This window comes from Polistes dominula, unplaced genomic scaffold (assembly GCF_049000335.1).
Source record: "Polistes dominula isolate Pdom_NZ unplaced genomic scaffold, Pdom_raw_medaka contig_21, whole genome shotgun sequence".
NCBI lineage: Eukaryota > Metazoa > Arthropoda > Insecta > Hymenoptera > Vespidae > Polistes > Polistes dominula.
Window position 1 is genome coordinate 1,509,537 of NW_028301061.1, and position 15,473 is coordinate 1,525,009.

General features: G+C 31.0%; 1 protein-coding gene across 1 annotated transcript in view; it reads left to right on the forward strand.

Annotated features, from left to right (window-relative positions):
* RhoGAP19D (Rho GTPase activating protein at 19D) overlaps positions 1-15,473 on the forward strand; it is a 41,626-nt gene that overhangs the window by 22,888 nt on the left and 3,265 nt on the right. Inside the window, 24 exon segments of the mRNA XM_015326370.2 lie at positions 350-514; positions 610-849; positions 926-1,383; positions 1,481-2,853; positions 3,063-3,149; positions 3,936-4,142; positions 4,302-4,364; positions 4,453-4,570; positions 5,117-5,224; positions 6,797-6,905; positions 6,990-7,073; positions 7,153-7,365; positions 7,441-7,806; positions 7,888-8,052; positions 8,139-8,396; positions 8,398-8,520; positions 8,591-8,735; positions 9,015-9,139; positions 9,230-10,057; positions 10,233-10,371; positions 10,570-10,608; positions 11,088-11,148; positions 12,543-12,940; positions 15,217-15,470. Of these exon segments, the coding sequence (XP_015181856.2) occupies positions 350-514; positions 610-849; positions 926-1,383; positions 1,481-2,853; positions 3,063-3,149; positions 3,936-4,142; positions 4,302-4,364; positions 4,453-4,570; positions 5,117-5,224; positions 6,797-6,905; positions 6,990-7,073; positions 7,153-7,365; positions 7,441-7,806; positions 7,888-8,052; positions 8,139-8,396; positions 8,398-8,520; positions 8,591-8,735; positions 9,015-9,139; positions 9,230-10,057; positions 10,233-10,371; positions 10,570-10,608; positions 11,088-11,148; positions 12,543-12,940; positions 15,217-15,470 (6,126 nt within the window).

Sequence of the window (15,473 nt, forward strand, 5' to 3'; positions counted from 1 at the left end):
AGTAACATGCACTTTACTACTGCGATTACCTAACGACCTCGTACTTCACACAGACATACATTATACCAGACTGTATATAATATATATAGTTTTACATGCGATAATACGCAGCAGTTACATGGGATATCAATGATAAAGAACACATCTGGCGTATTTAATTTCGTCTTTTGAAACCTACCGATTGACGTAGTTACGAATCTACAATTCAATCGAAAAATTGCGCTTACGTAGAAACGCATATGCATCAAAATATATTCCTAAAGTACCAATGTTAAATACTAAAAAAAAAAACATGTTGGTATTATCTTTGTATTAATTAAAAAAAAAAAAAATTGATGAATGATTTTAGGTGCGACATACATCACCACCCCCACCAGCACCAACATCGGCAACAGCTACTCGGAAGGAGAGTTTGCCACTACGTGGTCCAAGAACTCTCCTGCTTAGACGTAGTGAAAATGGGTTTGGATTCACCCTTCGACATTTTATCGTTTATCCGCCCGAGTCCTGTTGCGTAAGTTGAAATAAATGACAACGTTTTGTATGAATATGTAATTCTATACATTTAAATGAAATTAATACGATTGTTAAATGATAAATTATTCTCAGATGTTGCCAGGACACGAGCGGACAAAGATCGATGAACCTATGGACACGATCTTCGTAAAACAGGTGCGAGTTAATTCGCCAGCATCAGAAGCAGGCCTTCGTACGGGTGACCGGGTTGTTTCAGTTGATGGAATAGCGACACGAGGTGAACAATACGCCAGTGTAGTTCAACGTATTCAACAAGCGGGTCCTTGGTTACGTTTACTCGTTGTTTCGAAGGAAGACGATATTTTGCAACAGGTATATAAATTATATTTCAATTTACAATAAACAATAACAATATATATATAAATAATTTGTAAATGTTTGATGATAGTATTTTGGTGAAACGGCGCATAATCCTGAGACGAATCAACGTCCAAGATTACGTTCTCCAGAGAGGATTTCTCAAAAGCAACGCAGGTCTATCAGTATGATACCAGGACCGTCGCCAAGAACAACCAGGCAATCATGGATGTGTTCCCTTCCGGATTCCGAAAATTTAAGTACAACTGCAACAACTTGTAGAGATAATGAAGAGGTTCTTTATAAGGAATCACAAGGCAACAAGATGTCACCGTCTATACCAGTTATCGCAGGACAACAAAGAAGATATTTACAGGAAACTAATATACCATGCGAACCCGTCGAAGATAGAATGCAATCGAGAAAATTACAGCACCAACAACAAGTTCGCGAAGCCATGGAATCGCCACCCCAATCGTACACCCGACCATCACCGGATCAGAGGTTCGATTTGTACGATAGAACGCGTCCCGAATCGATTTATTCTAGGTTAGTACATTGAAATTCTTTCATTAACTGTATAAAACTGTTTTAAATTTGTTTACAATGTTTGTTTTTTTTCCTTTTTTCTTTTTTGATATTTCAGACCAAGTAGCGAACAAATTTACGATAGAATCAAAGATCCTATTTACGAGAGAGTTAGATCAGCTGAATCTGCTGGTGGACAGTATGAAAAAGAACAACAACAATTAACGATGTTGCGTTATCCAATATCCCGTGCGGAACCACAAGTTCCTATTTACCGTCCTGGCAGACGTGTGATAGCAAGACGAGCGAGTGAAGGTAGTGGGTCTACTGGTGGTCAAACTAACGAATCCGAAGTTCCCAGTTATGGTAGTATAGACGCACTTAGATCTAACGATCCAAGTTCGAGATTGAGTATGGATTCTCGAAGAGACTCATCCCCAATCAGCAAGGGTAGTTTGTCCTCGTTCGACTCCAATTCGACTGTTACTGGAAACGAATGTTCCGACGATTCTGTCATCATGAACAGATTACGTAAGAGTTTCGAACAAAAGGAAGAATTTTTACGCAGACCGAGTCATCCAATTGGATGGAGTGTCACCGAGGATGCATTGAGATTGCAACAGAGTAGTGGTGGTAGTGCTAGTAGTGGTAGTGGTGCTGGTGGTGGTGGTGGTGGTGGTGGTAGTGGTAGTGCTAGTACAAACTCGGCTGTTATTCAAAGAGAATTTTACGCAAGACCGCAAAAACTTCAAAGGCAAATTTGGCCACCCAATGAACAACAACAAAGGCAACAATCGCCTACGAGAAGAATCGATAACAAAAGCAATGGCAAATTGTCATTAACCAAACCGTCTAATCAAAATGTTCAAAGGGTGAAAATTGATCTTGATTCGGAATCGGATTATAATAATTCGCGAAGTGAACAGAACGATGATCGTTCGAATCTAATTGACAGTCAGATTAGCATCAGAGATAGATTTTATTCGAGTCTTTACGAGAGTCAATTGGGAAAGGAAAATCATTTTGTTTATCCACCGACTAAAACTAACGATCAGGATAGGTATAAGGCTAACAGTAAATCTGTGTTTGTCAGTACATTGTCAAAAATCCATGAGAACGCATCGAATTCTATTGCAACAAATCAACACCAACACCAACAACAACATCCACAAGATTCTAGGAATGAATCACTCTCCGTACCATCTTCTCCTGGTCCGGATAAAAAAAATAATGACAAATTTGTGGTACCACCTCAAGGATTACAAATTGTTTCCAGACGTGCGAAACAATTTGAATCCGGTAGACTTCTCAGCGACGATGAAGAACCAACCAGCGATCGAACTAATTTATACAAAAGCGAATTGTCTAGGTTGTCGAACAAAAGAAGTGTACCAAACGTTGCCGTCATGAAAAGAGAATTCGAATCCAAAGCAGAATCGCAAGAACCAAGAAGAATACCTGCTAACAGGGAAAGCAAATCGTTAGATTCCGGTGAGTATTGTTTGAATATTTTATTTGTATTTTTTTTTTTTTTTTTTTTTTTTTTTTATTTACAATCAATACCTTAATCAATGACAGACATTGAATTATTAATTCATTTATTCATTTATTTATCTATTCATACGTGAATTTTATTTGACGTTGGTTATTATTATTCATTACTATATAAGTATATAGTATATTTAAATATTGTGGCTTAGGGAGGGGATTATCCGGAAACAGAATATTTCCTATAGGCAGCAAGTACATCCATTGTGAACCCCCTGCCAACTATAAAGAAGTTCAAGGTAGAATAAGAAAAGCGGTTCATGTGTTCCTTTATTTTTTTTGTTGTCGTCATTTTATGATTTATTATAGTGATCATCGTGCATTTTGTTTGAACGTCGTCCTCCATATTGTTTCAATGTTAAGTGTTTATAAGTGAACGCGATCATTCATTTGTATCCCTAAAGATTCAATTGGGAAAAAAGAAGTAACCTTCCCCCCCCCCAAAGATATTTGTTTTTTGCTTTATGTTTTATTTTGTTGTCGTTGCAAAATTTATTTCAGTAAAAAATTATACTCGTCATAATAAACGTTGAGTGATATTATTGTGGAAACGAGGTGTGCCATTGTTAGTATGTGTGAATGCATGATTAAAGATAAAATAAGCTTTCAGGATATTAAAATATAAAAATCGATCAGCTTTTTTTATATATATATATAACAAACAATTATTATTATTATTATTATTATTATATGTATACGTCGCTTTTTTTGTTGTAATTTTTATTCAACGTGTTGTGAAGAAAAAAAAAGAGAAAAAAAATGTTTATCGTCTAAGCAATGTCAATTAAACAATTTTACTTTAGGATGACATGATCAATGCTTAGAAATATTGTAGCATGAACAAAACTGGAACAGTTTGTATGCATTGTTCGTAAAAAAAAAAAAAAAAAAAAAAAAAAAACATTTAATCACTCGCTGAAAGATTTTTTAACCAACACACGTACTACCATGCTGCCATTAATACTGTAAACAAAATCGATAGAAAAACAAATTTCATTACAATCAATTTTGATGATAATTTACAGAAATACCGACGATGGAAATAGAAGCAGTTCATCTTAGGGCACGCAGTAATAGTGCGGAATCTTGGGAAGCTGTAAATGGATCGCGTGGAAATACAAGACATACGTGGCAAACAGAGCAAGAAGATGATGAAAAGGACAATCGAAATGATAATAATAATGGTGATAGTAAAAACCAAAGTTATGGACAGTCTACTAGAAATCAACTTGGTCAGTTAATTAGAATAATATTTTTTTATGATTTTTTTTGTAACAATTGTAACTAAATATCGCATGGGTAGGTCGTTCATACCACCGGGGTCCTTGTTTTTCGGGTCATTAATAATAAAAGGATTAAATATAATATTAATATTATATTTTTGTTCACAGCTCCTTGCGATGAAACATCAAACAATGGAGTAATCTTAAGACGACAGAAAAACGCACAGTTGAGTAAGTATTATTTTTTATGATTTTTATATTAATAAAATAAATGATTACAAATAATACAAAGTATTAAACAATAATTTGGATGTTCTAGGTGACGAAGAGCGCGCTACGAGAAGAGTTTCCTACCTGAAAGCTACGTGGGGTGAACGAATGCACGTTGATAGTGATTTAGATCTTAGTGACACTGAACCTGTTCATGTTCTTAGAAGGTAAATATCTTTTTTCTTTTATTATTACACTTTTAGATATTTCATTATGCAAGGAGAATATAAAGTAGAACAAAATTTATAATATAATTAATATAGATAAGTTAATGAATCAGTATAGGTTAAGTTGATGTTTGGAAAAACACAAGATGGACTGAACAAATCTGGCTTATATTTCGTCATCATATTTTATCATTCTCGTTTATTCATTTTTAATGTATATTTGTGATATATAAGCGCGTCTCTTAACAAATCAACACTTTTGTCTGCCCCCTCCCCACTCGCCCATTTCCCTTTTCGAATCATTGTATAATTCACAGCTGAGAAACACGTATTGGGTGCTTGGAAATAATTCACCGACACATAATTAAAGAAAAAGATGTCATTGTTGTTGTTCCTTCTGGTGATGCTGTGTAATGCAATTATTTATTATTTATTGTATTTGTATTTGATTTGTTATATTAAATCCATTTCCACCACGTGCGTGAGCGCGCGCGTACAAAACAGTTGTTTTTTTTTTCAGTTATGTTGATGTGTATGTATTTACAGTGCACATAGACGATGGAGACCACCATTATTTACAAGCGACATAACACCATTAAGACGAATCTTTGAGGATATGACGCAGTCCACAAATCTTCATCGACATTCTCTTCGGTGAGGGTGTAATCCTTTGTAGAAGGCCTTGAAAAAAGATATCCTAAAAAAATGAAAACATAAAAAAAAAAAAAGAAAGATGATAAAGCATCGTCTTTATTTCTTTTTTTTTCTTTTTCTTTCTTTTGTTCATTAATTTATGATTTAAGTTTCGTTGATTGATGATATCCATTGGTTGAAACAATTTTATTAGAATTTTGTTGCTTTTGTAAATACGTTCGACCATTTTGGTTTTTTTTTCTTTTTTCCTCTCTTTTTAGTAATAGACAAATTTATTTATACAGTAATAGTAATTTTTGTTGTTGTTGTTGTTGTATGCAAGCGAAGATATGATTCTTTGTTCTATTTCTTCTTCTTTTCTTTTCTTCTTTTAATTATGATTGCTTTTAACTCTTTTTTTCTTTTTTTTTTACATTTCTTCTTTTTCTCATACTCAGGGGAGAATAGCGAGATTAGGAGGTTATAATAATACTATTATTTTCTAATTTCTTTTTCATTAATTTTGTTGTACTCGTGGGTTCTTCTTCTCTTCATCTTCTTCTTTTTCTTCTTTATTTAGTACAAAAAAAAAAAAAAAAAAAAAAAAAAAGAAATGAGCACAGCATTACCATATTTCTTCATTCTCCTTCTCTGAATAGTTTTGGGTCATATCTATTTGCGGATTATTGTTTTGTTACAGATACATTATGTGTGTATAATGTGTTTTGTAAATCAATGTCTACTAGAGAATTATTTGCTTTATGTAGGATATCATCTACACTTCAAAGTGACTCAAGAGGATGACTAACATTATTCTATCCAGATCAGATGGCTTAGTTTTTATATTTTTTTTTTTTTTTATGTAATAACTTTTTATGTTGAGTTATCGTGTATATATATATATATATACATACATATATATATGTACGTATGCGAGTGATAAAACCATAACGATATAATATTTATAGCTTGAATATTCTTAATGTAGGGGAAAATATACAGACACAGATGTTGGTTTATTGCAGTAATTAAAAAATTGTTCATTAATATATAAGGTGATTGTTTTCAGTGATGTCATTTTGTTATATAATAGACAACGCATCTCTCTCTCTATATATATATATATTATATGTGGACAAGGCTTTTTTGTATTATCAATATTTTGTTTGAATGCGCATAAATACTTGCAAGTGTTTTATCGTATGTGATTAATAACAAGTGCTGTATATATTTTCTATATACAGGGTGTTCGAGTTTTCTTTTCTCTCCTCAAAGTTTTTAACAATATATTTTATAATTTAAACAAAAAAAAAAACATCCTGTATATATGCACAACTGTATCTAATTTTTTTCATTTCTATGGAATATCTAATAACATATATATATATATATTTCATTGAATGATCATTCTCATGAAATCAAATTCATAATTGTTAATAAAAAAAAAAAAAAAAATGTTTCTCATCAAATGTATATAAATTTTCAGTGACTACACAACGTAACACTTTATATGTTGATTGTCTGTGATTCGTTTAAAGTACAACATTAATATTGAAATATGATGTATTAATTTGTTTGTTTGAATTATTACAGTAACAGTATTGTAAGTACCACGGATAGTGGCAATGAAATTCCGAAGGAGGTTGAACCAGTTGAACGGGAAGGCACACTTCATATTAAATTTACAGTGCTCGATGGCAAGGTAAATGAAATGTCTTGATATTATATTATTTAACAATAAGTTTATAACAAATTATTAATAATAATATTTCTGTATATATTGCAGCGATCTTCTGATCGTTCCTGGAAGCAAATTTGGGGTGTTCTTCGAGGTCCAATTTTATTCTTTTACAAGGATCGTCACAGTCAGGTAAATTAAAAGCAATTTAATTACTTTTTTATCATTAATATCATGATAAATAATTATAATTAATTGTATTATTATACAGAGCCCTTCATCGGTTAACGATACTGAAGGTACTGTACAAAATATTGATGTAAGGTGTTCATTGGTGGATATTGCTGAGGATTACACCAAACGAAAACATGTTTTACGAGTGGTTAATCCTACAGCAGAAGTGCTTTTACAAACAGAAGATGCAGCTTCTATGGCTCTTTGGTTAAGAGCACTTCATAAATACGCTGCTACTGAAAAGCCATTGGTAAATATACATTTCTTCATATTTTGAAGCAAATTATTTGTACAGTATTTCTAATTATTAATATTTGATTTTTAGGATGTAACATCTAGTACTTCAAAACAACAAGCAGTACCACAAACTCCCGGACCAACAACACCCAGTGTTGCCTCTGTTCAAAATGCTAATCAAAGACTGAGTCCCTTACCCAGCCACAAAGGTATTAAGAAGTTAACATCATTTAGAAATAGATCACCAACTGGACAATCGCCAGTTAATAAAACAAGAAAACCAAGTCAAACTGTGGAACCACTTTCATCACCAAAAACTAAAACTTGGAAGGGTAGGGTAGCTAAACAATTTAGAAAAATGCATGGTCAACAAGCTGGTTCACCATCATCGCCTACTGCACAATTACCACCGGAAGGTGCCACCTTTAAAGTACCCCTTGAACTTTGTCCATCGGTAATTAGAAACATTTCGTAAAGTTAATCAAACAAAAATCTATTTTATTTTATTACATTGTTATTTATTAATTTGTTGTAGTCTTCCTTTTCGGAATTTGTACCTCTTATAGTTGAAATGTGCACTAGCATAGTTGAGGCACGTGGCCTTGAGGTTGTTGGAATTTACAGAGTGCCAGGAAATACTGCTGCCATTTCTCAGCTTACTGAGAGTGTAAATAAAGGATTTGAGAATATTAATCTACAGGTATATAAAGATACTTTTATATTTCATTAAATAATATTAAGATAAATTAAATCGTTTCATCTTAATAAATTAATTCTTTTTGATAGGATCCAAGATGGAGTGACGTGAATGTGATATCTTCATTATTGAAATCTTTCTTCCGACAATTACCAGATTCGTTGTTAACTGCAGAATTGTATCCCATGTTCATTGATGCTGATAAAATTGAAGATCCACAAAGGAGAATGGCTACAATAAGAAAATTATTAAGAGATCTTCCAGAACATCATTTTGAAACGCTCAAATATTTAATGTTTCATTTGAAGAGAATCGTAGAACACAGTGAAATCAATAAAATGGAAGCTAAAAAACATAGCAATCGTTTTTGGGCCGACATTAGTACGGGCAAGTGGTTCAAGGGATAATATGGTTACAATGGTCACTGATATGTCTCATCAATGTAAAATAGTCGAAAGTTTATTAAACAATGTAAGTATTAAAACAATATATATGTATATTGAATTATTTTACAAATGTTTAATTTAAATTTGTGATATAGGTTGATTGGTTCTTCTCGGAAGAAGATCTCGATGATTTAAGTAGACTTAGTGTTAACATAAGTCTTCCAGCTGATGGTTGTGAGCTTGAACCAACATCCCATAGTAATCATAATCTACTGCTAAACAATATACATAAAGTTGAAGGTATATTAACAGATCAACGATTTTTTTTTATTCAAATATATTTCCATTAGTTTTAATAAATTAGATATGTGTGAATTTGTATCACTCATTTTATTTAGTTGAATTCATTTTATTTTATAATAAATAAAAAAAAAAAAAAAAAAAAAGAAAACACATTAGAATATCATAAATTAGTCGATTATTATAATTTTGCTAATTGCAATGCTTCGACTTTATTTTTATTTATTTCTATGTGCTATTATTTATTTTGCTGGCTTTTTTCTTATTTTGATATAACAGGCATGCGCGAAATGGTATCAGCAAAGGACATTGTATCTTCAATCATATCTGCAGCTAACAGGAAAATTCAAAGGAGAAGAAAGGGCCAGGATGAAGCAGAGAATGAAGAACACGATGAAGAGAAGGTTCGTGTTTTATTAAAACACATGTGTACATGATTTAATGAATAAACTTTTGATTCAAATATAATGACATTAAAAATTATCATTAAATAGGTTAAAATAAAGCATGAAAGTTCAGAAAGTTCACCGACAATACGTCAAAGTATGGCACTCAACGAACGTCAATGTTCAGTCAGTGAAATAGTATTGATGCACGAGAACAAAAGTCAACACAATCATTCTAATAATTCATCAGAACCATTAGAACGTTCATCGTCAACAAATAACAATAGTCCAGTAAGTGCTTCATCCTCTTCTAGTCGATCAAAGTATTTGAATCAACACGTTGGTGGTGTTTCCTCGAGTTCGGAATCATCGTCGAGGCCTTTGAGCGAGGTTGCTTTGAGTTGCTTGGATACAAATTCGATGACATCTAATGCATCCAATGAGAATAAACAGAGTAACGATGAGGTAGCTATAAGAACGTATGCCGGACTGAGTGCAACGACCCAAGAAAGAATACGAAGGTTTGAACAGGAGACAAAGGCTATGTTGCAGAGAGATCAGCATCGGCAGAGACGCGAAGCAGAGAAGCGTGAAGAGGAAAGAAGAAGAATAGATAAGGAATGGCAATTGGCAAAACGTGAAATGGAAAATGATGATCTCTTAGATAGTATAGTTGACAGTACAGTGATACCGAATTTTCTATCCGGACGACTAACTAATGTGAATCAAAGGTTGGCTGAAAAATCATTAGCTGATTTATCGGAGAAACATGCCAGATCAAGATCTACCACAAGAATGGCTTCTACTCCTTTGTCGATAGCTGTACAACAACAACCAACGACACGTCAGAAAGCACAAGCTACTAATCAACTTAGTAATGTATTAGGCGAGAAGATAAATAATGGTGTTATCAAAAAGTTTAAAACAGATCAAGAGGTGAGATCAATGCATTCTCTTATGCATTAATATATATGTATATATATATATATATTTAAATTTCTACAACTTTTTGGTAAAATATTTCCATACAATTTTTAATATACCTTGAAATTTCTTTCTTTTTTTTTTTTTTTTTGTTTTTTTGTTCTTTTTTTTCATTTTTCATTTTTAGCCGTCTTTAGAATCTATTTGCCTACCGCCTATTCGTTACGGCAGCTTGGATTCGCTTCACGAAGTGCACAACCTTCCACATTCGTCGCCATCACCGTCCCAACAAAGGAGAGGAATTTCTGGAGATGTATCGGATGATGGTTAGTATTGAATTGTCTTTTTTAGATTAAATTTATTTATTTATTTATTTTTAATTTTTTTTCCCCCTCTCTATCTATCTATCTATCTATCTATCTCTCTCTTTCTCTATTAAAACTATTTTCGATTTATCGCGATAATACAACTGGTTTGGACTGATAACGTGTTTGATTTTTGGGCACTTCATTATCTCTGATCAGGATGTATCCAAAATCTGTACAGATCTAATATGTACACCCGTAAGTTCAAAGATTTACTTTAAATTATGTAATACAAAAACGACACTTTAATTAATAATATATATATATATAAATATTTAAATAATGTTTGTTTATAAGATAAGATTTTTTTTAGATAGATGACCAAAGTGAAGTATAAAAATGATAATGATGTGATAATTTATGAAAAGAAAATTATTGAAAATGTTAAAATGTAAATTTCGTGCGATTTTTATTTATTTTTTCTATTTTTTTTTTTTTTTTTTTTTTTTGTAAATATGAAAAAAAATGTCGAATATATTAATTTTTTTTTCATGATGTTTATAAACAATTGATTATTAATTAACGTATAAATGAATAATTGTTAGAAGTAAATGTGACGTGGATTAATTGCTAAATGAATGAAATGCTCGCGTGTTTTCTCGTTTATCTTATAAATTTATATTCTCTTTCTGTATTTTTCTCTTTGTAATCTTGCTTCTGATGGTCGGTGAGTGTAGCCGGATCATGTTTTCTACACTGGACTCAGAAGATTCTCACTATTAACAAAAAACTTTCTAGGTACTTTTATCTACTTCTTTTCACGTTCTTATATAAAGCAACCATTTTCTTTTTACAAAGCAGACAAACGAAATTTCTATACATCTATTACATATACATCCAAGTTTTTGATCTCGTACACATTTATTTTTATCTATCTATCTATCTATCTATCTATTTATTATTATTATTATCTTCTTCTTCTTCTTTATGTTTTTTTTTTTTTTTTTTAAATTAATTTTTATACATATATTTTATACAATTATTCAGTTACAGTAACGCGAAATTAGAAATTTGCTTTGTTATCAGCAATGTTACGAAAATTAGCGTAGCATGTCAATCGAAGCATGGTGTTATCAATTTATTTCTTTGATTATTATACATAAACATTTTTCTTACCAGTAATCTTGACATCAATAATTCTAATCGTTAATAATAATAATAATAATAATAATAATAATAATAATAATAAATATATATATATATATTTACACATAAATAAGTTTTGGTTATCAACAAACAATATTTAATACAAATTTTTAATACCATAAATCATTTGATTTGTAATATAACTTTTGCCATTTGCAATAATAATTTTTGTCAAAACAAAAGACAAATATTTTATAGACAAAGTTTTTATATAATATATATATGTAACAATATTAATAATAGTTTAATTAACGAATTAAAAATCTAGTCATAGAATTAGAAAAGTCTTACAGTCAATGATTTTGTTCAAATTTTTGCGTATAATAAACGTGCATGCAGGTTTGGAAATGTTTAAAATCGATAGTTCGTCAAGAATATCAATTTTTAAATATATATTTTATAGATATATATATATAAATATAGATATACATTTATATATATATATAGGTATTTGAAAATTGAAATGAAACATTTACTGCGCTTTTGGAAGCAACGAGCATCGAAGTACGTCGTTTACTGCCTGCCTGCTTGTTTGCCTGGCTGCTTACACGCCTGTGCTCATATTTTGTCAAGTTCCTGCCTTTTTTATTGCCTATCCGCCTCAGTCTCTACGATTATTTATACTTTCAATATTAATAATATATGATCATTGAAATCAGAAAGGATTCAACTCCACAATCAATGATTAAAAAACAAACAAGGAACAAATTGATTTCAATGATCATCATCTTCCACGTGAAGGAAGACTATTAAAAATCAAATACCAAAACAAAACAAAAAAACGTATCGGTTTAATTTGGACCGAGGCGGAAGGGTTTAACTGCAACGAAACAAAACAAAAAAAAGAAAAAAAAACACACATCTAACATTAAATATAGAAAGAAGATGTAAAAGGGGAGAGATGATTTATCGCGCCTGTCGCAGCCAATCCTTCTTTGCACTCGGTTCCGATTATGACAAATCCGAAATACGTTGAACGTACGTAGGCATACAACAAGCCCGGGTTTTTGGTGCTACATATCGTCCCACCTACACGGTACCACAGGGTCCAGTGGCACCACCACGAAGACATCGCTCTCATCATCGGCTGATCCAGCATCAACCGGTGTTAACAGTACCAGATCACTCTACAGAACATCAATCTCAACAGCATCAACAGCAGCAGCAACAGCAGCAGCAACAGCAGCAGCAACAGTGCCAACAACAAACTCAAGAACAACGAGCCAAGCAGCAGCAGCAGCAGCAACAACAGCAACAACAGCAGCAGCGTCAGCAGCAACCCAGTCCTTCATACCAGGGCACCTTTCAGAGGTGTCAAGATCAGCAGGGTCATCAGGGTCAGGGCCCAGTGCGTCCTCCAAGACTTTAAACAGATTTCTCCGAGGTAAATCCATCAGAGGACCACCACAGAGCATCATCGGTGTCCAAGGAGCTGCTGCTGACAGTTGCCTCATTCGAATGGCTTTTATCTTTTCTTCTTTTTCTCTTTCTTCTTATTCTTTTTTAATTTATATTCTTCTTTTTCTTCTTCTTCTTCTTCTAATGATTATTATTTATTTATTTATTTTTTTATTTATTTATTTATTTTGTCTTTTAACCGTGCCAACACGATACACATGCGAATTCTATCTTTTTTCTTTCTTTTTTTTTTGTATTTTGTTTTTCTAAACTTTAATCCGCTTAAACACCTTTCTATCACTCTTTCTTTTCTTTTTTTTTTGTTTTCTTATCCCCAACCTGATTCTTTTCAACAAATTCTAGTATTCGATATTTCTGTCCTTTATATATTTTTTCTTCAATCTTTTGATCTCTTTTTTTCCTTTTTCACGTGGGTGTGCGCGTGATGAGTGTATGTGTGTGTTTCTCGCACTATATGTCTCTCTCAGTAATTAGCGATATGGAGAGGATATGACGTTATATGGAAAATACGAATATAAATCGTTGTGCAAAGATATCGTTAAATTATTTTACATTTTTTTTTTTTACAAAAGAATTATCATTATTCGTCAGTAATTAAAATCAATCTCAAATATATTCGGTGGTAATTAAATTGCAAAAGAAAATCATCATGTGTATGACAAACAAGTACGCGGGCATGTGTTGTATGCTTATATTTTAATGAAATTCAAATTAAAAATACAAATATATATATATATATATTTATTTTTTTAATTTTTTTTAAATTGTATAAGCTTAAATGAACAGTAATATATTTTTCTGTTATTTTTAATATTATTATTATTTTTTTTATTTTATTTATATCGTTTACGTCCCGCTGCGATTTATTATCCTTTCCAAAATGCTTACAATTGTTTTTTTTTTTTTTTGTTAATCATTTCACTAATGTTATTACACTTATCACTACTACAGCTGCAGCTACTACTTTTACAGCTACTTTTAGTGCTATTATTATTGTTATTATTATTGTTATTGTTGTTGTTATCATCATTATTATTGTTATACTGATCACCATCATCTTCATCATCATTATTGTTGTCGTTGCTATTTTTATTATTATTATTATTGTTAATGTCATCGTTTTATTATTATTATTATTATTATTATTATTACTATTATTATTATTATTATTATTATTATTATTATTACTATTAATTACAAAAGCGTTATGTATTTCGTTTGATTAATAGCAAAGAAAACAAACATTTCTATTTGTTATTAGTTTTAATATTTATTATTAGTATATTATCATTATTATTATTATCATTATTATTATTATCATTATTATTATTATTATTATTATTATTATTATTATTACATGCATTTTTATTATCAATATCATCGATTATGTAATAAGTATTGAAACATATATCAAAATGTGACAAATGCAACATTAAATAATTCAAAATCAATGGAATAATTTTATGTGAAAAATACGTATGTGTGTTTGTGTTAAAAAAATGTAATTGTCATTCGTCACATTTTTATAAATAATTATGCATATAAGTGTGAAGCTTAATAATCGTAAATCATTAGCTTTAATTGGTAAAATGGCGGATGCGTCTGTAATGCGTGAGGTATTATGATTTATAAAATAATTTTTCTTTCATACTAATGGCCGCTCCTTGTTGCGTTTTTAAATATGATCGATATTTAGCGAATAATAATTATCATTATGTGAATATATATATATATGTATATCAGTCACCAATTTTGTACAATATTTTGTTTCTGTTCGCTTATGCTATTGTTATCGTTTTGTGTTGTTAATTTTTTGTTTTGTTTATATTTTTTCGTCATCGTTCACCACATCATATTTTTTTTTTGGATTATTTATATTGTTGTTGTTGTTTTTTTTTTTTTCGAAATATGGTAAATTTGATTTTTTTCACAGGTGATTCATTTTTAGGTACGGAAGAACTGTTGTTTTCGTTTTTTCTTTTCTTTTTATTTTCATTTAAATGATTTGTGCGTTTCATTGATTGATTGATTTATTTATTTCAAATTATTTATATTTCGTGCAGAATATTTTTAATGATGATGTAAAATCCAACATATTTCACACATACTTTTCTAAAAAAAAAAATTAAAAAATAACTAAACGGTGCTTTGAATGTTTTTTCACACTAAAAATATTAAAAACAAATTAATCACTTTTTTTTTTAAATTAATATTCATTGAAATTAATTTGTTTTATTTCAGGTAGCGATTTATTGACCAGCCTTACGACAACCTTCGATCGTAAATGGAGGTCACTCGTGAATCCATCAAGTCAAATAGTTCAAACGTCCATAGAAACTGCAGCACTCGATAATGTAGATAATTCAGATGATCAAAAAAAGATCAAGGTTGAGGAGGACCATTCGGAAAAGAATCAACCAACGGAAAAAGTCTACCGGGATCCTAGTCTTCATAAATCATCGATCGATAAAAATCATTTTCTTCGAGCTAAAGACGTA